Source organism: Bufo gargarizans, chromosome 2 (genome assembly GCF_014858855.1).
Source record: "Bufo gargarizans isolate SCDJY-AF-19 chromosome 2, ASM1485885v1, whole genome shotgun sequence".
Taxonomy (NCBI): Eukaryota; Metazoa; Chordata; class Amphibia; order Anura; family Bufonidae; genus Bufo; species Bufo gargarizans.
In genome coordinates this window covers 588,063,959-588,090,772 of record NC_058081.1, presented here as the reverse complement: position 1 = coordinate 588,090,772, position 26,814 = coordinate 588,063,959, and the positions used below count along the sequence as shown (strand labels likewise).

General features: G+C 43.3%; 1 protein-coding gene across 1 annotated transcript in view; it reads right to left on the bottom strand.

Annotated features, from left to right (window-relative positions):
* MORN1 (MORN repeat containing 1) overlaps positions 1-26,814 on the bottom strand; it is a 436,773-nt gene that overhangs the window by 155,530 nt on the left and 254,429 nt on the right. The window contains exons 11-12 of the mRNA XM_044281850.1: positions 25,829-25,974; positions 20,516-20,598 (exon numbers count right to left, since the gene is read on the bottom strand). Coding sequence (XP_044137785.1) covers positions 20,516-20,598; positions 25,829-25,974 — 229 coding nt within the window. The remainder of the gene's footprint in view (positions 1-20,515; positions 20,599-25,828; positions 25,975-26,814) is intronic.

The window sequence follows — 26,814 nt, the reverse complement described above, 5'->3', positions numbered from 1 at the left end:
AAGAAAAAACCTCCCTGACTCTTGGTAGTGTGAATGGGGAGTCTGAGCAAGCTAATATGCATTCTCCCTGCAATACCCGTTTTCTCCTGCCTGCCATGGTGGCGCTAGACTCGGGAAATTTTGATTTTGAGGTATTTGTTGACAGTGGTGCGGGGGTAAACCTTATTGACTTTCATTTTCTCCAAAATTTTGGTTTTAGAACTATGGCATTAGAAAAGGTAATACCAGTGTTTGCTATTGATTTCTCCGCCTTCTTATAAATAAGTCTTACTCATATTGTTCATGACATTCAGTTAAGGATGGGTGATTCACATGTTGAGTCCATTTCTTGTTTTGTTATGAGGGGCTTGCCTCCTCCGATGGTTCTAGGTTTACCATGGTTGATAAAGCATAACCCTACTATTGACTGGCCAACAAGACAAATCAGTAGCTGGAGTGAATTTTGTACGGACAACTGTCTCCATGCTTCTATCTCAGGTGTGTCAACTACGGTCCTACCTCAGTTTCTCTCTGATTTTGCAGACGTATTCTCAGAGGGTGGAGCTCATAGAGAATATGATTGTCCGGTCAATCTCATCCCTGGAGCTAAACTGCCCAAATCTCGGCTATACAACCTTTCCCAACCCGAAAGAGAGGCTATGCGGAAGTATATTGCCGAGAGTTTGGCAAAGGGACATATTAGGCCATCCGAGTCCCCTGTGGCCGCTGGCTTCTTTTTCGTAAAAAAGAAAGACGGATCACTTAGACAGTGTTTGGATTTCCGGGAATTTAATCTTATTACTGTCCGTGATCCGTATCCCCTTCCTTTGATTTCTGATCTATTTGATCAAATTGTCAGAGCCAAGGTGTTCTCCAAGTTGGATTTAAGAGGAGCCTATAATATGATCAGAATAAAGGAAGAAGAGTGGAAAACGGCCTTCAATACAGCCAAAGGTCATTTTGAGAATCTTGTCATGCCCTTTGGTTTAACTAATGCGCCAGCAGTCTTTCAGCAATTTGTCAATTATATTTTCCATCATTTAGTGGGAAGGTTTGTTGTTTTTTATCTTGATGACATACTAATTTACTCACCCGATTTGGAGACCCATCAGGATCACGTGAGACAGGTGTTGTCGATCCTTCGGGAGAATAAATTGTATGCAAAATTGGAAAAATGTGCATTTGGTGTCCAGGAGCTACCGTTTTGGGGATACCTGCTTTCTGACTCTGGTTTTTTTATAGACCCGGAAAAGGTCTGGGCGGTACTGGAATGGGACAGGCCTGAGAATCAGAAAGCTCTGATGCGGTTTTTAGGTTTTACCAATTACTACAGAAAATTAATCTTGAATTATTCCACCATTGTAAAACCTTTGACAGATATGACTAAAAAAGGCACCGACCTCTCTGTCTGGTCGGATGAGGCATTACAGGACTTTTCTGCTATTAAGAAATGTTTTGCGTCTGCTCCCATTCTGATGCAATCTGATGTGTCTCAACCATTCGTCGTGGAGGTTGATGCATCAGAAGTGGGGGTTGGAGCAGTTCTGTCGCAGGGTCTGTCCCCTAGCAAATGGCATCCGTGTGCTTTTTTATCCAAAAAACTCTCCGCCGCTGAAAGAAATTATGATGTAGGAGATAGAGAATTACTGGCCATTAAATTGGCCTTTGAAGAATGGCGTTACTGGTTGGAAGGGGATACTCATCCTATTACGGTATATACTGACCACAAGAATTTGGCTTACCTGCAGTCTGCTAAGTGCCTGAATCCTAGACAGGCTAGGTGGTCACTGTTTTTTACTAGGTTCAATTTTGTGGTCACCTTTCGCCCTGGGGTTAAAAACATCAAGGCAGATGCGTTATCACAAAGTTTTCCTGGGGGGCGTGATTCGGAGTATCCCGCTCCGAATTTGGCTGATGGGGTGGTGGTTTCTGCTCTGTACCCAGAGTTGGAGATGGAGGTGTTGGGGGCCTAGGAGGAGGCTCCTGATACCTGTCCTCCAGGCAAGTTGGATGTTCCTGCTGAACTGTGATACAAGGTGTTCAAGGAACATCATGTTACACTCCTTGCGGGACATCCTGGAAGCAAATCCACCATAGATCTCATTTCCCGGAGATTCTGGTGGCCAGGGTTGCGCAAGGGTGTGGAGGGTTATGTGGCAGCTTGTAAGACCTGTGCTCGTGCGAAGGTGGCTCACACTCGGCCTTCAGGATCCCTTCTTCCTTTGTCCATCCCGTCTCGTCCTTGGACGCATTTGTCCATGGACTTTATTACCCATTTACCGAGTTCCTCTGGGAAAACTGTGATTTTGGTGGTAGTTGACAGCTTCAGTAAGATGGCCCACTTTATACAGTTCCCTAGCTTGCCCAATGCCAAAACTCTCGCTCAGATTTTTATTGATAACATTGTAAAACTTCATGGCATTCCCTCTGATGTGGTGTCTGATAGGGGGACGCAATTTGTTTCCAGGTTTTGGAGGGCATTTTGCTCTCGTCTGGAAATGTAACTGTCTTTCTCTTCGGCTTTTCATCCCCAGTCGAATGGTCAGACAGCGCGCACTAACCAAAACCTGGAGACCTATTTTAGGTGTTTTGTTGTTGAGAACCAGGATGACTGGTCCTCGTTCTTGTCTCTAGCCAAATTTGCCTTGAATAACCGTAGACAGGAGTCCACTGATAAGTCGCCATTTATTGCCGCATATGGTTTTCACCCACAGTTTGGTACTTTTTCTGGGACTGGATCTTCTGGGATGCCAGAAGAGGAGAGATTCTCTTCCGCCTTGTCATCTATCTGGCGGAAGATCCAAGTTAATTTGGAAAAGATGGGAGAAAGATATAAAAGGATAGCTGACAGCAGACAAATGACTGGTCCGGACCTGTGTGTGGGTGATTCGGTGTGGTTGTCCACTAAAAACATTAAGCTCAAGGTCCCATCTTGAAAACTGGGTCCAAGATTTATTGGTCCTTACAAAATCTTTGCTGAGGTCAACCCGGTAGCGTTCCGTCTGGATCTTCCACAGACCTGGAAGATCCATAATGTGTTTCACAGGGCCTTACTGAAGAAATATGTGGAACCATCTCCATTGCCACCTCCTCCTGTTCTGGTGGATGGCAATTTAGAGATTTGAGATCTCTAGGATTCTCGACTCACGTGTTCTTCGGGGTTCCCTCCAGTACCTAGTGCACTGGAAGGGATACAGTCCCTAGGAAAGAATGTGGATTCCGGCTCCTGATGTTAGTGCTAGCCGCCTGGTGAGGGCCTTTCACAGGGCACACCCGGAGAAAGTTGGTACGGGGTGTCTGGAGGTCACCCGTAGAAGGGGGGTACTGGTCACGCCTTGCCCTGTGAATTTGCGGAGATCTGCCAGGCTGGCTGCACATGTTTGACTCTTCTCTTTGTTTTGGTTTGAGTTGAGCTGGATCCTTAATCCCTCAATTATTCCCCCTATTTATTGCTTCGGAGCCAAAGCCTGGGGTCCAGCAGTATCCAGGTAGGAGCACCATGACACACATGAAGAGACATTTGGGCCGCACTATTACACCACTCAGCAATTCCTACACCTGGGACGCGTTATATAGAGGGCCCTGGGGTGCGGCTGCCGGTTGCATAGGCCCATCTCCAATGGTCTATGTCTTGGAAAGAGCACAGAGGCCTGAGATAGGTCTGTTCACTTGCATATAATTACTTAAAGGGCATCTGTCAGCAGATTTGTCCCTAGGACACTGGCTGACCTGTTATATTTGCGCTTTGCAGCTGAAGGCATCTGTGTTGGTCCTATGTTCATATGTGCCTGCATTGCTGAGAAAATTGATGTTTTAATATATGAAAATGAGCCTCTAGGATCAACAGGGGCGTTTATTTTTTCCTTTTTTCTTCTGATCCGTCACAAGAACAACCCCAAAATTCCACACAAATTACCATGCAGATTTTAGTGCATTTTTGCACCAAATTAGCATCAAAATCTGCATGTGCTACTTGTTGCCTCCTATCTCACCCTTCAATTAAAAAGGCTGAAATCCACATTTCAAAATCTGCATAGCAGGTCAATTTCCGTACGGAATAAAAGCAAAATATACATGAGGTTTATCTACTCTCATACTCTTGCTGGTAGTGTCTTATGTTGTGCTTTTTCCACATGAGAATCAGAGAGAAAAAAACATGCAGAAGCCGCAACGTGTGAAGGTAGCTAAATAGTGATGCTCTAAACTTTAAAAAGCAACTATACCCATTTCATGGATCCCCTGGCGCCCCTGCCTGGTCTCCATGGGTCCTTGCTATGTTATATATATATAAAATCTTCTAATGTCTCTTATAAAGCATGTTTTCATAACTATCATGGTAAATACTTTTTTGAGCTGCCTCACCTCTCCTTTCTCTTGTTCCATTACCACCCCTGTCGGCGCCCAAATCTTTCATTCCTTTGGGATACATTGTGATCCCTACGGGTCTGAATTAACTTCCACTTTTTTCTGTTCATTATTCATAACTATCACACAGCCGTATACATGTTGGACCACCACATATTTTATTTCTCATGCTTATATAACGCTGACATATTCTGCAGCATTCTGCAGACATTGTCATCTCTCACTGTACCCAGTGGGGCTTACAATCTGGATTCCCTATCAGTATGTCTTTTTTTGGGAGTGTGGGAGGGAACCTAAATAAACACGTGGAGAACATACAACTCCATGAAGATGTATCCCCGGGATTCGACCCTTGGACCCAAGAGCTGCAAGGCAACAGTGCTAACCACTAAATCAACTTCTCACCATGGATATACTGGAGAGGAGAAATGCAGGCCTTGGGTCCCTCATAATAGCGACTGGGTAAAGCCCAGAGCCAATAAATTTTATTACCGATTCTGTTGGATAGGTGATAAACTTTCTCTGCTAGTCAGCCATTTATAGAAGAGGACATTGGAAAGATAATCATATCAAAGACAACCTAGTGGTTGAACTTGAAAAACAGGTCCCACAACAGCTGATTTGGGTGAAGATGAATGGAAGATGACCAATGTACACTTCAAAACCCCAGTGAGTAGTCTGCTTTAACTGAGCCACAAGGGGAGAACCTGCCATGTGAACCTTCTTGGTTGTGATGAATAGCAAATGGTGGTTACAGAAGTAGAGGTGAAATTAGTTGGGGGGAGAGGGGATCAGAATGAATGTCAGAAAATATTACTTATGATATTATCTAGAAGATACAGTATCTAAAGGGATCCATAAACAGCTAGTAATTTTAATCATTATCTTATTCAGGCCAAGGTTCACACATAAATTTGTTCTACACATGAGACGTAGTGCTCATTAAAACCACAGAGTGCAGTAATCAGGAGCACACAAATGCTACAGGGAGGAAAATATAAAATAAAAAAAAATTGAGACTGCTTGACATAAAACAATCAGGGGACAATTTATTAAGACTGGAGATTTATATTCCACCAACCTTTAGAAAAAGTGGCAACAGTGGCTGAAAATCACAAAAAGGCACAATTTTTGCACAAAATGTGGCCAAAAATGTGCAACTTTTTCTAGAACCAAAATTATCTGAGACAAGGGCAGGCAGCCCTGGGTGCCATGGATTAGGCCTCTTTCACACGACTGTATGGCTCTTTCAGTGTTTTGCGATCCGTTTTTCACGGATCCGTTGTTCCGTTTTTTGTTTCAGTTGTGTTTACATTTCTGTTCCGTTTTTCCGTATGGCATATACAGTAATTACATAGAAAAAAATGGGTCTAGGCATAACATTTTCAATAGATGGTTCCGCAAAAACTGAACGGATACGGAAGACATACGGATGCATTTCCGTATGGGTTCAGTTTTTTTGCAGACTCATTGACTCGAATGGAGCCACGGAACGTAATTTGCAGGCAATAATAGGACATGTTCTATCTTCCAACGGAACGGCAAAACGGAAATACGGAAACGGAATGCATACGAAATACATTCATTTTTTTTTTTTGCGGAACCATTGAAATAAATGGTTCCGGACCGTATACGGAATGCAAAAAACAGCCCGTAACTGGTTTTTATCTCTAGTTTTGTTAGGTAGTGGTTAGAGGAGCAAGAGCAGAAGAATGACACCAAGTCCATGCATTTCGTCAAATAGTCAAGGACTTTTTTTGTTATACATTATATTAAGTTATGCAAATTAAATGAGTTTCACATATGAGAATGAAGTCATCACCCCTGTGTTCACAGCTCAACCCCTATATGAGTAGTACTACCATCATCACATAGCTTAAGGGAAAAGCAGAAAGTGAATCCAGAAATGTCTGGTGTTACATTGCCAGAGGTGGATGTCACAGAAGTGTAATGAATCCTAAACCAGTATCAGATGTTACAATAAATGGCAGGTTCCAAATGTTCTAATAGTTGACCCATAAATATAATACAAATAATGATGTATCATGGGGAAGTTGTCTAGATACCAAGGATTGGGGGAAAAGAGGGTAATGAAAGAAAAACTATGACTTTAAGGCTTACTATAATGTACATAGTGATGAAATGTGGCAGTTCTGCATTATTTGTAATATTTAATATTTTACACTAATCCCAGGAGCACTTTGTTATTGAGTCAGTGTATATAATGGGGTTGTCCCCGATTTCAGAAATTTGCATGAAAGCAAGGAATAATATAAGAAGAAAAAAAACAAAAAACTGTGCTTACCCATTCAATTTCCCTGCTACCGCCACAGTGTTCCTCCACATTAGAGACAGGTAGAGGGACAGCTGCTGCCCTAGTCATTAATCCATTGCTCAGCACCCTGGGTTGTACCGAAGAGCATATAGTCCTGCATACGATGGTGCTACATGAGGAAGATACAAACATGGAGAATGCCACAATTTTTCTTCTGCTAGATTTGTATAGAATCTGATGGGAAAAAAAGACCACCACTGGAATCATATATCAGAAGCATATGAGGTACAGTGGAGCACCATGTACTTCTATGGGTGCCCTATTTTTGTTCCTAGCTGTAATACAGCCAAGTGCATGACTCAGAACTGAATTTCTAGGCATTGAAAGGAGTTAAAGGTTATGTACACCTTTGGGGCAATTTTGAAAAATATTGAATTGTACTTATTTTGAGCTAAAGATTTTTTTTTCAACTAATCTTTATTAAAAGTGTTGAGCCCCTTTCTCTGTTCAGCCTTGAGATTCTCTAGTAGTAGGCTCTGTATTTTCACTCTGTTCCATCAGACAGCAGCTTCCTATCTCTGATTTCTGACCTTTTAAACACTTGTTTCAACTTAATTCTTATCTTACTCATAAGAATGTGGCATTAGGTCCCTTTACATGGCACGACAGAGCAGCAGATTATCGGGAGGGAAGTGTTCTTTCCTGACAATCTGCTGATCATTAGTGGAGGAGACCATTGCATATAAATTCAGCAATCTCCTTCAAAGTATGGAGAGAAGTAATCACTAATGCCCTAAATAAGTACAAATGCAATCATAAAACAAATTCCCCTGAAGATATACATAGCCTTTAAGTTTAAGGCCATTTTCACATCGTATTTGGTCAGTATTTCTCATAAGTTTCTGTAAGCCAAAACCAAGGCCAAGGTCCAAAACACAAGGCACACATCTTTCCATTATACTTTTCTCTGTAGGTTCCACTCCTGGTTTTGACTGCTGAAAAGTACTGACTAGAGATGAGCTGAAGGCTGATAGTCTGTGGGCCAATTAGTGGCAGGATTTTGGCAGGTTCTTCGGGCTCTGAGCTAGTTCAGAAGCACAGATGCATGTGAGAGGACATGTGTTGTATGTGTCTAGCAGATAGCAATTACAGACACAGGCCAGCCATATTAGTGTGCTGTAGGGATAGTTTACGGATATATTTAGTTAGTTAGATAGAATTAATAGGTAGAAAAGTCAGGATTTTATCAGAGAGGGAAAACATAGGGTCAGTCATAGTTGTCAGTATCAGCAGGAGGGCAGCTGCTAGCAGGTGGAAAGTTTCATGTAATGCACTATAATCACCAAAATCCTGCATTACCTGCAGAAACATTTTTTCAGCAGCCAGCATTTAAACCTCAAGCTTCTATAGTTCATAAAAGTTTTATAGGTATATTCCCAGGCGATCCCAGCACCGCAGCCTACATTTATAAATTCTTCTGGCTACGCTGAGCAATTGTGCCTTTTTCTTTTTTTTAAAGAAAAAAACTGTTGCAATTTTGCTATTGTTTAAAATTGCATAGTTTAACACATAGAATGTGTCGGCAGATAAGAACCATTTGGCCCATCTAGTCTGCCCAATATATCTGAATCCTATGAATAGCCCCGGCCCTATCTTATATGAAGGATGGCCTTATGCCTATCCCATGCATGCTTAAACTCCTTCACTGTATTTGCAGCTACCACTTCTGCAGGAAGGCTATTCCATGCATCCACTACCCTCTCAGTAAAGTAATACTTCCTTATATTACTTTTAAACCTTTGCCCCTCTAATTTAAAACTGTGTCCTCTTGTGGTAGTTTTTCTTCTTTTAAATATGCTCTCCTCCTTTACCGAGTTGATTCCCTTTATGTATTTAAAAGTTTCTATCATATCCCCTCGGTCTCTTCTTTCTTCCAAGCTATACATATTAAGGTCTTTTAACCTTTCCTGGTAAGTTTTATCCTGCAATCCATGTACTAGTTTAGTAGCTCTTCTCTGAACTCTCTCTAGAGTATCTATATCCTTCTGGAGATATGGCCTCCAGTACTGCGCACAATACTCCAAGTGAGGTCTCACCAGTGTTCTGTACAGCGGCATAAGCACTTCACTCTTTCTACTGCTTATACCTCTCCCTATACATCCAAGCATTCTGCTGGCATTTCGTGCTGCTTTATTACATTGTCTTCCCACCTTTAAGTCTTCTGAAATAATTACTCCTAAATCCCTTTCCTCAGATACTGAGGTCAGGACTGTGTCGAATATTCTATATTCTGCCCTTGGGTTTTTACGCCCCAGGTGCATTATCTTGCACTTATCCACATTAAATTTCAGTTGCCAGAGTTCTGACCATTCTTCTAGTTTTCCTAAGTCCTTTTTCATTTGGCGTTTCCCTCCAGGAACATCAACCCTGTTACATATCTTTGTGTCATCAGCAAAAAGACAAACCTTACCATCGAGGCCTTTTGCAATATCACTTATGAAGATATTAAACAAAATTGGTCCCAGTACAGATCCCTGTGGAATCCCACTGGTAACATGACCTTGTTTTGAATGTTCTCCATTGACTACAACCCTCTGTTGTCTGTCCCTCAGCCACTGCCTAAACACATTGTACTACTGCACTAATGTACCAGTTCAATTCAAAGCACTGTACTACTGTGTTAATATACCAGTTAACCCTTAGACTACTGCTGCAATACATTTACGGTGGAAGTCGTCTGTTTAAATATACCAGGTTTCTGCTGCTTCAAACAGTAGAGGCCAGGAACTAGTGTCTGCAATCAGCCACAACACTGATCACAGATATTTAACCATTCAGATGCTGTGGTCAAATGTGACCACAGCATCGAAAGGCTGAAAAGCATGTAACGGCTCCCCTAGTGAGGATCGGGGGATCCATTCATTCCCTGTGGCAGCCCAGGTCTTCCTAAATTATCTGAGGCTGCTGAAGCTATGTTCCTATAAAGACCCTGCCAGTGGGGGTCCATAGGAACACATAGTAAAATACTCATAGACTGCAAAAAAAAAAAAAAAATATATATATATATATATATATATATTGTGACAGGGTGTCACAATGTTTTGCAGAGAAAGTGCTGGATGGTGTGTACATTGCACCAAGTTTCCAGCACTTCATGTGTTAAAAGGCTCCAGGAAGGTTTGGTTTTCCTTGTATCCAGAAGCTTTCTGGGAGAAGGAAAACCACTTTAGGGTCCTGGAGCCGGTCAGGGAAGAGTTGGGTGGGTTCCCTGACCACCCGGAGCCAGTCCGGGTTTTACCTCCCTGGGGGACTGCTCACACAGATGTACTAATTAAGTCAGCAGCCCTGACCCAGGAGCTCTCTCTCTGGCAGTCTGTTTGTGAAGCTGCAAGCCCAGGAGCTCTGAGAGCGGTCGCTTTTCTGTCTAACTACTGAACTGTAAGTTGCTCTGTTTTCCCCTTGAAAATGCTCTTTGTGTTTGTGTTATGAGTTTAGCTAGGGCTGCCGAGTGAGATAGGCAGGAGCCAGACGGCTATTGTTGTTTTTGGTTTTGTTTGTTAATTTGAGCAACTTGCAAAATAAACTAGCAACAGTGTGACGCACAAGCTACAAAGGTGTCAGTGTACCTGTTTCGGCCCAAAACAACCCCGCAGGAAGGCGTAACAGTTCACAAATTGGTGTCGGATGCGGGCAGACGGATCCCTACCAGATACCACCCATCTAGCAACTTGAATTGCATTTCATCTTATCATCCAGTACGATGGAAGACCTGGTGTTGAGGTTGGCACAAGCCTGTGCAACCCAGCAAGAGGCAAATGCAGTCCAGCGAGAGACTAATGCCAGACATGAAAAGGCTTTGGCTGCCCAGCAGGAGGCGCAGCAGGAAATTGTACGTCTGTTGAGTTCTCAGGTGTCTGCACTAGCTGAGGCTCGGAAAGACAGAGAAACTCTTACAGAGGTTCTGCAGCAGCTGGCGAATACGCATCCGGATCGACCTAGCAATAGTGGGTTGATCAAAGCAAGCCATTTTCTTCAGAAAATGACCCCACACGATGACGTGGAAGCGTTTCTGAATACTTTTGAACGTACCGCAGATCGGGAGGCGTGGCCTAAGCCTCAGTGGGCGGGGTTGGTTGCTCCATTTCTAACTGGTGACTCTCAGAAAGCGTATTTTGATTTGTCTGCCGAGGATGCCCAGGACTACGAGAAGCTAAAGCTTGAAATTCTCCGCCGTTTGGGTGTCACTCCTGCTGTGCGGGCCCAACGCGTGCACCGCTGGAATTACCAACCTAATAAGTCTCCCAGGTCACAGATGCATGACCTAATTTATCTGGTACGAAAGTGGTTGCAACCTGAGATACTCACGGCACCCCAGATTGTCGAAAGGGTCACAATGGATCGCTTCCTGACAGCGCTGCCGTATGAATTAAGAAAATGGGTCAGTCACGCTGATCCAAAGTCTGCCAATGAGTTAGTTGAGATGGTTGAACGCTACCTCGCAGCAGAGGGGTTTTTGGCAGGGGGGTCTGACCCCGAGAACTTGCCTGTAAAGCGGCGTCTGCCCGCAGTGGCGGGGAGAGGCGCCTCAACCTTAAATGCTGATCCTGTTTTGAAAACGTGGGTGAAGACCAACATGGATACTAGGCTGCTGAAAGAGACCCTACCAGGCTCCGGTGTCCAGTGCTGGAGGTGCAAAGCCCGAGGGCATGTGGCTGCTAAATGTCCTGACGTCCCAGTACCTATGGAGTGTGGAGCCGCTCGGCGCCTTTCCTTCTTTGCTCATCCAGCGTGTCTGACATCTGCGCTTGCTCACATGGCACAAGTCAAAGTGGATGGAAGGAGTGTCCAGGCCTTGCTGGATTCTGGGAGCCTCGTTACGCTTGTACACTCAGACCTGGTAGCTCCAGACCAGCTGAAAAACCAGTGCATGGGTGTTGTGTGCATACATGGTGATGCAAAAAGTTATGGTACAGCGGTGGTCCCCATTGAGACTCAGTTTGGTGTGACATCCCATGAGGTTGGAGTGTCTAAATCCCTGATGCATAGTGTCATACTAGGGCGGGACTTTCCTTTGTTCTGGGACCTGTGGGCGGTCGACTTTCCACCTCAAGTTTCCCTAAGTGTGAGAGATGAAACTCTGGCTAGCCTGCCTAACTTTGGGGATTCCGGTTCTGAAGCACCGGCCGGTGGACTGACCCCAGTTGAGCCTGACCAGTTTCCCTTCTCTGTGCTAGTGGGGGAATCCGAGAGACCACAAGAGTCTGTGGAAGAGTTACCTATGCCAGAAATAAACTACTCCCAAGATAACTTTGGCACATCCCAACTGAGGGACCCAACGTTAGCTCATGCTTGGGAAAATGTGGCTGTGGTTAATGAGGTTGCCCACAGTACAGGCTTGGAGAAGGTGTACCCTCACTTTGCTGTCAACCATGATCTTCTCTATCGTGTTGATAATATAAGGGGTGAAGTCGTAGAGCAACTAGTTGTTCCCAAATCGCATAGGAAAGTGGTACTGGACCTGGCTCATAAAAACCCCATGGGAGGACACCTGGCAGCCGAGAAAACGCAGCAACGGGTACTCCAGAGGTTTTTTTGGCCGGGCATATTTGCAGAAATCAAACGATTCTGTTCGTCTTGCCCAGAATGTCAGTTGACGTCCCCTGCGCCTCATTACCGGGGACCCTTGGTACCGTTACCCATCATTGAGGTACCTTTTCACCGGATTGCAATGGATTTGGTGGGGCCCCTGGTGAAATCTGCAAAGGGACATCAATACATTCTTGTGGTGTTAGACTATGCCACTAGGTATCCCGAGGCGGTTCCTCTGCGGAACACGTCAGCTAAAACAATTGCCCGGGAGCTGTTTCATATGTTTGCTAGAACAGGCATTCCAAAAGAGATCCTGACGGATCAAGGAACGCCTTTTATGTCAAACGTAATGAAAGGTTTGTGTAAGCTGCTGGGTATAAAACAGTTAAGGACATCTGTCTATCACCCTCAAACTGATGGGTTGGTTGAGCGCTTCAACAAAACCCTCAAGAGAATGTTAAAAAGGGTCGTTGAGGCAGACGGGAGAGATTGGGATTGCCTGCTCCCCTACTTGATGTTTGCTGTTCGTGAGGTGCCTCAGTCGTCTACTGGGTTTTCCCCGTTTGAGCTTTTGTATGGGCGACAACCCCGGGGGCTTTTGGATGTTGCAAAGGAGTCGTGGGAAGAGGAGCCCTCTCCCCACCGCTCCGTGGTGGAACATGTTCTACAGATGCAGGATCGCATCACAGCTGTAATGCCCATAGTACAAGAACATATGAGGCAGGCTCAAGAGGCCCAAAGTCGCATATACAATCGGGGAGCCAGACTCAGGGTTTTTCAGCCGGGTGACCGGGTCCTGGTTCTGGTTCCCACCGTCGAAAGCAAATTCCTAGCAAAATGGCAAGGGCCCTATGAGGTTGTAGAGAAGATAGGGGAGGTGAACTATAAAGTCCACCAACCTGACAAACGGAAAAAAATGCAAATTTATCATGTCAATTTAATAAAGGCCTGGAAGGAACCGTTAGTTTCTATGGCGGCTGAGCCTCTCAGCCCTACACTTCAGAGGGAAGTTACTGAGGTGAAGGTCTCGGAGACTTTGTCAAGGGCACAAGCCCAAGAGGTAAAGGAATTCCTCCTTAGGAATGCTGATGTGTTTTCAGAGTGGCCAGGTTGCACTCATGTAATTAAGCATGATATTGTTACAGATCCACAAGCTCGGGTTCGCTTGAAGCCATATCGCATTCCTGAAGCTCGCAGACAGACAGTAGCCGGTGAGATCCAGAGAATGTTGGAGCTAGGTGTTATTGAGCCGTCCCATAGTGATTGGTCTAGCCCTGTGGTGTTGGTACCAAAACCGGATGGGTCCTGGCGGTTTTGCAACGACTTTCGCAAATTAAACGATATCTCAAAGTTTGACGCTTATGCCACGGGTGGATGAGTTGATAGAAAGGTTAGGTCCAGCCAGGTACATTACCACCCTGGATCTAACCAGGGGTTATTGGCAGATTCCACTTACTTCAACGGCTAGGGAAAAGACAGCATTTTCTACTCCTCAGGGCCTATTCCAGTATGTGAGAATGCCGTTTGGGCTTCATGGGGCCCCTGCCACCTTTCAGAGGTTGATGGATGAAGTCCTTAGGCCACACCGGCACTTCGCGTCGGCCTACCTTGACGACGTGGTGATATTCAGCTCGGATTGGGAAAGTCATCTTCCCAAGGTCCAAGCGGTGGTAAACTCAATTCGGCAGGCTGGTCTGACGGCCAATCCCAAGAAATGTGCCCTGGGCCTTGAAGAGGCACGATACCTAGGGTACATTATTGGTAAAGGCCTCATCAAGCCTCAGGCTCAAAAGGTACAGGCAATTAAGGAGTGGCCTCAACCTTGCACAAAAAAACAGGTGAGGACGTTTCTGGGCATGGTAGGGTATTACCAAAGGTTTATTCCAGATTTTGCCACCATAGCTGCTCCGCTTACGGACCTAATCAAGGGCAAAAGCTCAGGGGGAATTTCTTGGAACAAAGATGCTGAGGTTGCGTTCTGTAAACTCAAGGAGGTGTTATGCAGTAGGCCAGTTTTGATCGCTCCTGATTTCAAAAAAAAGTTTGTTGTTCAGACAGATGCTTCCAATGTGGGCCTAGGGGCCGTGTTGTCACAGTTGGTGCATGGAGAAGAACACCCAGTGATATATTTGAGTAGGAAGCTAACCCCAGCTGAGAAAAACTATAGTATTGTGGAGCGCGAGTGTTTGGCCATCAAGTGGGCTTTAGAGACTCTGCGATACTATCTGCTCGGCCGTCAATTTCAGTTACTGACAGATCACTCCCCTCTTACCTGGATGTCACGGGCCAAAGACCATAATGCAAGGGTGACCCGCTGGTTCCTGTCACTACAGGACTATAATTTCTCAGTGGAGCACAGAGCAGGAAAGCTGCAGGCCAATGCTGACGCTCTCTCCCGAACTCATTGTATGTTCTCGGAAAGTGTCCGTACCCACGGGTTCGAACAGAGGGAGGGGGTATGTGACAGGGTGTCACAATGTTTTGCAGAGAAAGTGCTGGATGGTGTGTACATTGCACCAAGTTTCCAGCACTTCATGTGTTAAAAGGCTCCAGGAAGGTTTGGTTTTCCTTGTATCCAGAAGCTTTCTGGGAGAAGGAAAACCACTTTAGGGTCCTGGAGCCGGTCAGGGAAGAGTTGGGTGGGTTCCCTGACCACCCGGAGCCAGTCCGGGTTTTACCTCCCTGGGGGACTGCTCACACAGATGTACTAATTAAGTCAGCAGCCCTGACCCAGGAGCTCTCTCTCTGGCAGTCTGTTTGTGAAGCTGCAAGCCCAGGAGCTCTGAGAGCGGTCGCTTTTCTGTCTAACTACTGAACTGTAAGTTGCTCTGTTTTCCCCTTGAAAATGCTCTTTGTGTTTGTGTTATGAGTTTAGCTAGGGCTGCCGAGTGAGATAGGCAGGAGCCAGACGGCTATTGTTGTTTTTGGTTTTGTTTGTTAATTTGAGCAACTTGCAAAATAAACTAGCAACAGTGTGACGCACAAGCTACAAAGGTGTCAGTGTACCTGTTTCGGCCCAAAACAACCCCGCAGGAAGGCGTAACAGTTCACAATATATATAAAAAAAAAATATTAAATCACTCTTTCTTCCCCCAAAACATTATAGACATCGCCATGTAGAAAAATGTCCATACTATAAACTATATATCCAATACAGTAAACAGCATAAAGGGAAAAAACATAAAAATAATTTTTTCAAATTTTTTTTTTTTAAAGTGCTGAAAAAGTCATACACATGCCTAAAAGGTATCATTAAAAACTACAGATCGCCTTGCAAAAAAATGAGCCCTCTTTTTTGTCAGATGTTGGCCAATAGGAAATTGTAAAATGTCCTACCAACACTGCATTTTTTGTAGAGGCCTTTAAAAAATAGGTTTCCTGGCAATTTTGTTTCTGTTAATTTTTTTTATCAAATCACAGCACACTCTGAGTGTGTTATTTTTCACGTGTTTTCCCAAAGATTTCTCTATAGGAATAAAATATCTTTAAAAAAAAATGCAAGCAAAACATGCCACTTTCCCCTATAAAAAAAACTTGTAAATACACATTCATTTCATGGCTAATTTTACCAGTCAAAAAACTAACAAAAAACTGTTCCCCCTCCTTTAAGGTTGTCCTGGTACTTAAATATTGATGATCTATCCATTCACTTGAATAGAACTTTTCAGCTTATGTCCGGGCCAATAAGCAGTGAATGAAGCTGTGCTAATTCTGGCGTGCCACTGTTTCTGTGGCAGGAGTCATATTCGCTCTGATCTGGTACTGATGACCAATACTAAGGATAGGTCATCAATATTTCAGTACCAGAAAAGCCCTTTAAATTAGTTGTCCAGGATTTTACTATAGATGGCCTATCCATAGGATAGACCATTAATATCTGATTTAAAGGGATCAGACACCCTACACCCAGGGGCGTAGCTAAAGGCCCATGGGCCCTGGTGCAAGAGTTCAGATTGGGCCCCCCCCTTTCCTCAGTGCTTTGTGGCCAGGGAAGCACATAGCCTTCGTGCTGCTTGAGGCAAAAATTTAAAAGGCACCCCAATGTCAATTTTTGACCTAACCCATTACCTCGAGCCAGAGGTGTAACTGGACCAGCATGCACTTTCTATAATACTAGTGTCTTCTTATGCGGCACAAGGGTCTTTGAGCCCCCTCAGGCTCCTGGGCCCGGTAGTGACTGCTACCTCTGCACCCCCTATAGCTACGCCCTGCCTACACCCCACCAGAGCCACTATACAGCTCCATCCATAGTGTAGTGGATGGAGCCGATCCACCTCAATGGGAGCAGCATTGCAGTAACCAGTTCTGTCCACTGGTTACTGAAGAATGGCCATCAATAGTAAAATCTTGGTCATCACCTTAAAGGTAGAAGGTATGGTCAGGAAATTTTTTTTATAGATATTTTAGATTTTTCTATTTATGCAGAAAAAAATTGTAGTATTGCATCAGTACATGCACCTAAAAACAGTATGCAAAGTAACATAATACACAATGGCATCACAATGAGATCACTATGCTAATACGTATGTAAATCAGATGCAACCATGGAAATCAATTTCCCTCAATTTCTGTAAGATTATTGTACTATTCTATCCCTTATTTCCAGGAAGCTGTCTTTCCTCCTGTCTCGCTAAGGCTTCCTAGACAGGATGACATATTCGCAGGAAAGTTGTCATGCTGAGCTCCTTAGAACAAGACACAATGTGCGCCGGTCTGCTACTAATACAGAGGCAGATTATAGGATGAATGACTGAATCAGAGGTCATCATGACATATGCCCGAGCTTTTGAGTCATAGACCTGAAAGTCTAACTGATAATGGCTCTATGGACAGTATCATTATTCCAAAACATTACATTTCACACTGCACGACTGACACTCTGTGAGCCCCAAGCAGGTGATATTTTATGATTAGGGAAAAAGAAGTCTCAGGAAGAATGAAATTATAGGATATGTTAATCAGAACAACATAAATTTCATAAAATACCTAAATCAGAGACCTGTCAAATACATTAATACTCTCAAAAATACCTGCGTCTCCCTCCATACACCACATCTGCCTATAGAAAAGTTCAAAGGGTGACCCAGAGAGTTATGAAGAATTGGAAAAATGGGTACATGTGTCCATGGCATTGCTTCTAATGCCAATCATAGTAGTCCAAAGACTGCTCTTTGACCAGTACCCCATAATAAAATCCAACTTCTTTATAAATAAATGACTTAAAAAATCGGCAGAACAGCAGGAAAAAAAAAAAGTATAAAACATGGAACCCTCTGCACTGAACTAACTAAAGTATGATAAACCCAATATTTAGGTTATTTTGTCCAATGCACATGTTGGGATTTATCCTAGAAGTCAAAGAGATTTATGGAATAAAGATTGAAGACTTTTATTCATCTCAGTGCTGGACATTTTTCGTTGTTTTCCTGGGATTTATCCTACATGGGATGTACTGGTCATAGACTAAATTGGTCTATCAATCCAGAAGTTAGAAATCCATCAAACGCATCTATGCACTTGTTTCAAGTCCATTCAGGGAATCTCTCCAACCTCCGTTTCTTTAACATTAAAAAGGTTAATAAACCAGACTGAGGCAGAAGCAGGAGGTAAGGGCGTATCGACTCATGGGCCCAGGGACAAAAGTTCATCTCATGCTTGCAAGCAGCAGCCCAACCAAATATTTTTAGCACTATTGCTGAGTTTCTTAAGCGCTAACAGCCAGGTTCATTGTTAGGGTCTTAAAATGTCAAGGTCATAAGCCTCAAAAAATATATTCTGACCCCTCTTCCCCACTAAATACTATATATCGGAGACAGCAAATCATAATACAATTTTTTTTTAACAAAGCAGGATGAGATACAGTGGCTCAGCTCCATGCAGTTCAGTAAAATGAAAAATGATTACACTGCACTTACACCTTCTCCGACTGGAGTTGTCCACTTGCCAATTACGACTGCACCATCTGAGATGTTTGACAGAGCAGAAGGAAGTGTATTTCACACTGCATTGAGCTGTATGTACAGTCCTATGCATGTACTTGTTCTCTAGCATGCGCCAGTGCTTGAAAAGCCAGCTTTAACCTACTTTGGCTGCTGGTCCTGTTATGGGCCTTACATTAGTTAGTAGGCCCTCCTAAACACCATTAGTGTAAGTAGTCATAGCTGCAGTAAAATCATTTGTAGAGCTAAGGGATCCCTTCTATACAGCAATGAGATTACTGTAAACTTTGCAGCTGCCTATCTGAATTCTTCTTTTCAGCCTCTCTTCCTTGACTACTGTGTATGCTGCTAGTTTTGCAATTAAATGGTAGAGATGAGTGAAACTTTTAAGATTTGGTTCGTTTCAGGTTTGCTAAATAAAAAAAAAAAATTGGTTTGGACATGAATCAATTCTACCTAAGAAAGAGAGACAGGGAGAGAGAAAGACACTCTTTCTCATTACGGATAGCGCATAGTATAAGTAATATGCATGAAGAGTATTGTAGGCCAGACAATGCACCTCTGGATTTCTGGGAAATATATTCAAATTAGCTTTCCTAAGCCTATTTGATGCTAGCAGATGTAAGATGTGCTTATCATTCATATTATTTTCCCAGAAACCCAGAGGACTGTTGACCGGCTTACGATACACCTCATGCTTACCTCATGTTCCTCAGAAAGAGCTGGATTCCAGATATGAGACAGTTTTCCTTTTCTTTTGGAATAATGTGGAGAAGCAAGCACAGCAATAGATAAAGAATTTTACTATGCAAAAGCAATGACTGTCCCTTTACATGGAACAATATTACAGCAGATTGTCAGGAAGGAAGTGTTCCTTCCCTACAATCTGGTGATCGCTAGCGGAGGAGACCACTGCATTTACATGCAGCGATCTCCTCCAGAGAATGGAGAGGAGCGATCACTAATGCCATCACTGGTTGTTTGCCGGCAGGAGATCGTGTTTACACATCACGATCTGCTGCCGGTAAACCATCATTTTTGCATGCGCACAATTAAACGATTGGATTACCCGATGAACAAGTGTTTCACTGATTCATCGGGTAATCGGCGGTACATTTACACTGCCCAATCACTGCCATGTAAAAGGCCCTTTAGTGTAAAAAAACAAGGGCAAAACTGATCTATGAAACATAAGGACACATGAATATTTTTGCCACCCACACACAGACCATAGAATGCTCGGAATCGGGCGGACAAAACCTTCTGTGCAGCATATTTAATGGGGCCAGGGGGCATTCCAGTACTGTCTGGCAATGCCAGATTCAGAGAGCTCTGGCAGGCTGTTCTCTGTCGGATCTCTTAACACATATGTGAAACTAGCCTAAGACTTGTGGGCTTGTGAAAATGACAGCAACCAAGCATCCAGTTATTAAGATGTAGTTACACGTGGCAGATTTGTTGCAGGCATTAATGTAACTGTATTATTATTCTAAATGGGGCATCATAATACAATAATAATGCACACAGTGATGTCCTAGCACTTGGCTAGATAATACATCCATGGACAGCACACCTACCCAATTACTTTAATGTGTGTATTCACTCACATTATAGTCTTTGCGTCCGTGAAAACCGCATACACAACACAGATGCCATCCATGTATTGGCCGTGGTTTTCAGGGATCATTGTTTGAAGATGCTTTGGAAATAAATATTTAGCTGAACAGTGTCTGTGGAATACGGATGACACACAGAGGGCAAAAAATGGACACACGGACATCTTCATGAATCAACCACTGACCATCTTGCCACGGATGTCATCACAGACACGGATGTGTGGAGGAGGCCTAATTCTGTGACTGAGCAGATTTGCCACGTCTGGGAAACTCCTGTATTATAGGTGCTATATCTGCAGTTACCCGGCCCCACCGATCCGAAGCCACAGCGAGATAGAATATTAAAATACAGGGACTACTCTAGGGCTTCACGGGGGAGTTTTAATTTTCGTAGGGGACGCTTCTTGAACCTAGAATTGATATATTAGTATCCAGGAATCACACCTCCTCTGATGAACATGTATTAATCGTTTAGTAATAAATACGAGGAAGAATACTGATGCTAATATTAGTAGTCATTCTAATGAGAGAATAGGCAAAGGCAGCTCAATCCAGGAATTCACCCTTTCCATGCCAGAAGAGTTCCAACTGTGATGTGCACAGGAGAACTGATTGGTTTGGGGGAAGGACAAGCCGTTATTTCCCAGAATAGAAGACTCTGCAAGAAGTCTGTCTTGCTTCAGGGAAAGCATGCACAACATAAGAAGAGAAGCAGCTCCAGCTGAGCGACAGAAATACTGATTCACACCTACCTGCTGTCTTCAGTCTTCTCCTGTGAGACTGTCATTTTGTCAGCTCTTTCACCCGTCAGTTTTCCACTTGTTTTTTTTCTGGTCTGAAATGTAAAGGAATATGGATGTAACACTCATAGACAGACAGATAGATAGATAGATAGATAGATAGATAAAGAGGGGGGAGAGATTTGTCTGCTGTATACAGATGGGTGAAAAAGTTTGCGAACCCTGTGGCAGTGATACTTCAGTGGATAAAAACATTCAAAAGCCAGAAACATGTCCTGCTCACACATGGTGCATGGTCATTTACAAGAGACCCAAACTTAAAGAGGTTTTCCACCTCCACAAATTATCTGTTTTCAGCGGCAGAAATGAAATAGAACCAGATGGAGAAGCTCCCTTCTACAGCGTAATGGCCATACCGACGTACAGCAACTCAGCTCCCACTCACTTGACAGCTGATCGGTGAGGGTGCTGGGTGTCGGACTCCCGCTGATCAATATCTAAAAGGTGGAAAATACCTTTAACTCGGCTTGTATCTACGTCAACAAGAGATGTGGTCAGGGTGTAGTCTCTGACTATAAAAAAGAATGCTTCCATCCACAGACACCAAGCAGAGATCAAAAGTGAGGTGTTCAAACACATAGGAGGACATTTATTAATTGATATACACCACAATAGTGGCATATAAAAGTTGCAGAGTTTGACACATCATTTTTGCAACAAAATCTGCAAAACATTTCCTCGCTACCACCACTTTTCCGAAGCGTCGAGAAAAGGCGGTGCGGGTGGGTAAACAGGTGGGCCACTAGGCCCAGCTTTTTTTTTTAATCATTTTCCATAAAACTTTTGACATACAAATGGCTTAAAGCATCAGTGATTTGGAGCCAAAACCAGGTGCGACTCTAAACACAGTACAGGAGCAGATCTTTCCCTTAAACCTTATGTCTGTGGAGGCTCCAATCCAATGTACAGTATACCACCATAGGAAGTCAGAACTTGGAGATATAGATTTCTATGGGTGACATGTCACAGATCTGAACAACATGGATCCATAATACAGTACAGCCATGTACATTAGGACAGACACACTTGATCACTGCTGCATTCAAATAAGAATCTAATATATGTTAGGACAGGGTTTATAGAGCATCAAAGCTGGGCAAAGTGATTTGGTTAGTGTAGAAAAATATATCCGATTCTGAATATTTGAAATCATTACATAAAAAAATTCCTAAAGGTCTCCACAATTTCAATGATCTTTACTTTTTGCAGAGATTGAAGGCTCCAGGTTCAAAGTTTCTTAACGTAGAAGAACTGAAGCGTTTCTAGATGAGCACCCATGAACGTGTCCGCGTATTCTAAGCTACTTGTGATGTTCTTAGTTGTGGTTGACAGATCATGAGAACTAGAAAGCGTTACTTAAGATTAAGGAAAGCGCAAATCTGTATCAGACTCAGATAACACGGTTGGTGTGCAATGTCTTCAAGGATGATAGCTGAAATTCCATGAACATATCAAGCGTATCATCGATGATTCTGGCATGTTAACACTTGGCTTATTTCAGCATTGCTTTCTTTGTAAGGTAGCAATGTCTAGCATCTTCCAGGCACTGACCCTGAATGAGTTTTTTAGCTCTGTATTTATTCCCCCAGTAATGATCCCAGTAGCTACACTCGGGTTTGTCTTGGGCTGGGGAAATCGTTTTACTGGAGTGGGAAGGGAATAGCATGTCCCACTACCAACATACCCACCATTCCATAAAAAATCCATCCCATAAAACACAGGATTCTTTTACCTCATCCATCTAAGCATTCTGGGTGAGATATAAACCCCCTCCAGTACCTATCCAGACACAGTGTTAATATATACTGTATATACAGTGTATATATACTGTATACATAAGTATGCAGTTTATTTCACAACAAATGTGATAAAAATCATCTTGGCAATCAAGTGTTTATGGTTATTAGTCATTCCTAAAGACACTACCATTGTTTAATTAGATTTTTTGCCAAATCTTACATTCCTCCTTTCATTTTCAGTAGGAATAAGCAGTGGAATCTTTTGTAGATTCCAGGACAAAAAACAGGTTGGAAATGCGGTAACTGCCTCCCATTGTTTTCAAAGGAGGCTGCCTTACCATACATGTGGCCACCGTTTATCTTCCATGACCATGCCAAGAAAGGACATGTCCTTTTTTGCCATGATGTCCACGTACATGCCACTAGAAAATGTGGTGGGTGTCCACTTGTGGTTTAACTCCATTTATTGGGGATAAACTGCAAGTGTGCCTACCACATTCAACTTGAAAAAAGCACAGTAAAAACCAGAGAGGTTTCTGTCGCAGAATAAAGGCAAAGGCCACCATGTGAACTAGCTCTTACAAGGACTATAAAATGGTCTTCAAAGATGAACCTAAGCCTTAAAGGGTTTTACATTAATTAAATGTGCATTTGCATTTGGACCTTTATTTTATATCCATAGGATATGACATAAATTTCGTATAGGTGCCAATCCCACCTCTGGGAGCCATTACTATCTCAAGACTGGGGCCCTATCTCACTGCAGTTTTTTGATATTTTGAGATCTACTGCTCTCTGCATTCACTTCCAAAAATAGCCAAGTAAGCGTGCTCCCGTTGAAGTGAATGCTGAGAGGTAGACATGTATGGTGTTCTTGAGATAGAAGCAGGTGCTAGACATGGGACTGGCACCTATCAGAAATGTATTGGACATCCTATGAATATTCCATAAATTTACAGATGGGAATACAATACACCTTTAATTACGATGGCCATTATTGTGTGATAAGTTGTAGGTCACACATTGGTAGCCTGTCCTAAGAAAAAAAAACTTTAACGGGGCTGTGCACTTTAGCGGAGGACGGGGAGGGGTTGGCACACACTCTCTTCTTGTAAGGAGCATACTTACCTGCTTCCCAACACTCTCTCCACTCCTTCTCTCCATGGTCTCAGCTGCTCTGCTGTGCTCCCAGGACGTAAACTTTTGTTTTGATGTGGCTGCGACCAATTGTTGGCCGCAGAGGTGACCTGCTTCATTTGCATCATGTGACCATTTGACATGACACAAGGGGAGCATTATCCAGGTACTGGTTGCAGTGGTATAGATATGGAAGTTTACATCCTGGGAGCTGTGACACAGTGAAGGGTATTGTCTGGGGAAAACAGGTATTTTCCTCCCATTGTGTGCTGCTGAACTGATTGGCGGCCAGGTGGGGTCAAACACCGGACTGGACCTCAGGTGCCGGTCCGGGGTTTTGCCAACACCTAGCTGCCTATATAAGACAGCTGGGATCAGCAGAGGGGATCTCTCTGCGCTGGGATCTGAGGCATGTGCCGAGTTGGAGGGCTGAGACCCAGGTGTAACAAAGTAACATAGTACATAAGGCCAAAAAAAGAAATTTGTCCATCCAGTTCGGCCTGTCATCCTGCAAGTTGGGGAAACAGGCCTCTTAAAGCCTGCTTATGGACTTGACGATGCAGAACTGCCAGCAGGGTTTGAACTAACACCCAGGAGATAAGGTGACTTTCTTGCTTTATGAACATTTCGTGTGTGAACAAACACCAAGACTGCAAAGTGATTGAGTTTTGTGCTACCCCTTATGTGTGAATAAACACCGAAGTTTTGCTTTACAAACTGGTTTTTGCCTCTGTACTGCGTCCGTTCGCTTACCCTGCCTACCAAAGCGAATCCTTACAGAGCATAGAGGAGAAAATGAGCAGAGAGCTAGCTTCAAGAAGCAGGTAAGTATGCTTTCCTTCGCAGGTCTGACAAAAAGAATGCAGATTTGCCAAACTCCCCACCAAAGGTGCACAACCACTTTAAAACTAGCATCTAGAACAGTGATTCCGAACCTTATAATAATAGGGGAACCCTTGAAAACTCTATTCTAAAAACTAGAGCCACCTCATATAGGCTTGGTGCAGGAGGAGGCAGATTCCTATAATTCTTGCCCATAATATTCTCTTGACTTTTTTGCCAAGCACCAACAAGCAGGATTAAGTCTGATTGCCAACCTTACTAAGAGCTTATACAAGCACCCTTATTAAATCTCCATCCAACCTCCAATGTAATATGTATGGGTCACTATTGAACCTCTGTATGCCTTCAATTTCATAACGAGACACAGATAGGTCTTTAAAAGGGGTTTTTCAGCAATTTTATATTTATGACCTTTGGATAGGTGATCAGTATCTGATCAGTGGGAGTTGACTCCTTGCACCCCTGCCAATCACCCATTTGAAGAGCCATGGCACTCTGATTTGCACAGTGGCTACTAACTACTGTAGGCCAGTAACATCACATTCATCTAAGTGCAGCTCAGTCCTCTTCAAGTAAATGAGCCTGGGCTGCAACACCAGGCAGATCCACAAGAAAAATGAATGGAGCTGCAGCATCTTGAAAGAGCTGATTGGTGGCGGTGCCAAGTGTCAGAACTCACTGATCAGATATCGATGACCTATCCTGAAGACAAATAATTAATATTTTCCTCCCGAAAAACGCTTTTAATGATGGATTCTGTACAAATGTCTGTGTTGAAAATTGCCCATCACATTTCAGATTTACTAGAAGAGCTACTTCTAAGGGATACCACTGTTTCATACATATGGAACATAATGAGGTTTGGAGAGAAGCATATGGAGGCTGTGCGGCTCCATACTAGGGAGCAGTATCAGCCTTCCGTGCATACAGCTCTTGCTGCCATTGTATTCCGAGGAATCTTCAAAGAACCTGGATAAAAAACACTGACCTTGGTTAAGAACATACCGTTAACATCATGGTCTCATATACATACGATTACAAAACATTTTAGCGAATTTCGAATTATCTTCTCTTCTAGCACATAGAAACACTATTTTCTTCCCATGTTTCCTTTCTCCTACAATGAATGCGGAGGAAGCATCCGTGATTGTGAAATGTGCCTTTCTGCTGTTATACAAAGCAGCAGAAATAGTGACTTTCTTTGTACATGTTTTGTCAATTATCTCTTTTTTGACACCTGCCAACTGCTGTGGTGATGTGTCTCCTGTTTATTATCTGAATAATCCTTTGTAGGTAACAGGACAAAAAAACAAGCATGTTGTTTCACACAGACCTCCTTCAAAGCAGAATCCCCTTTTCCCTGTGAAGACACATGCTTTACGGTACACAGTCGAGAGGGGATTTTCTTTGTATAAATAATTGTGAGCGCCACACACAGTAACACAAAGGCTTATATTTAATTCAGTAGAATTTTGCTTTCCACGAATACATTTACTCCAATATGAAGCATGAAAAGAGATGTAGACAATTCACTAATATTGCTTACCTTGTCATCATACTCCAGAAGATGCAGGAATCTGGCAGGCGGTGGGACAAACACAACACCTTCAAAGGACACTTGGCCCATCTCCACTCTTTTGTTTGGAGGAGGAAGAGTGGTGTCTTCATCATTTATTGAGACCTTGAGATTTTCTAGGGAAAAAAAAAACATAAATGTCAAAATGGAGACATTAGTCAACTGCTACACAGTAAAAGGATCGGAGTGTCTTCAAGTACAAATGAGAACGTCAGCATTCAACAAGAAAGAAGCTGGAATCTTGAATACATTGAACCAAAATTTAGTTTAGGATATGTTTATCAGCACTGTAGCTATATGGAGTGTTACGTTAGATGACAATGGGATGAGAATTGTCAAATTTTTAACAATTAGGTATACAGTATCTTGAATGTCTACATTCTAAGAAAAGAAACTTCTGTCAGTCACTCAATACCCATAATTAAAAAGTGAAAACAGAATGTTCGAAATCTTTGCTAATTTGTTGGAAAGGAAAAACTATTCAGACCCTTTACTCAGGACTTAGTTGGAAATTACAGCCTCCAGTCTACTTGACCATGATGCCAAAAGGTTTGCCCACGTGGATCAAGGACATTCACAGAGTTGTCCCTAAGCCAAGCCTGTGTTGTCTTGGCTGTGTGCTTAGGATCATTGTCTTGCTGGAAGGTGAACCTTCAGCCCAGTCTGAGGTCCAGAGCACTGTGTATCAGGTTTTCATTAAGAATTTCTCTGTATTTTGCTCCATTCAGCTTTCTCTCAGCCCTGACCAGTCTCCCTGTTCCAGGCGCTGAATAACAACCCCACAGCATGTTTCTGCCACCACCATGCTTCACTGTAGGGACGTTAGTGGGCAAGGTGATGAGCAGAGCCTTGTCTCCTTCAGATATGACACTTAGAATCAAGGCTGAAAAGGTCAATCTTGTTTCATCAGACCAGAGAATTTTGTTTCTCCCAGTCCTTGAGCCTTTTAGGTGATT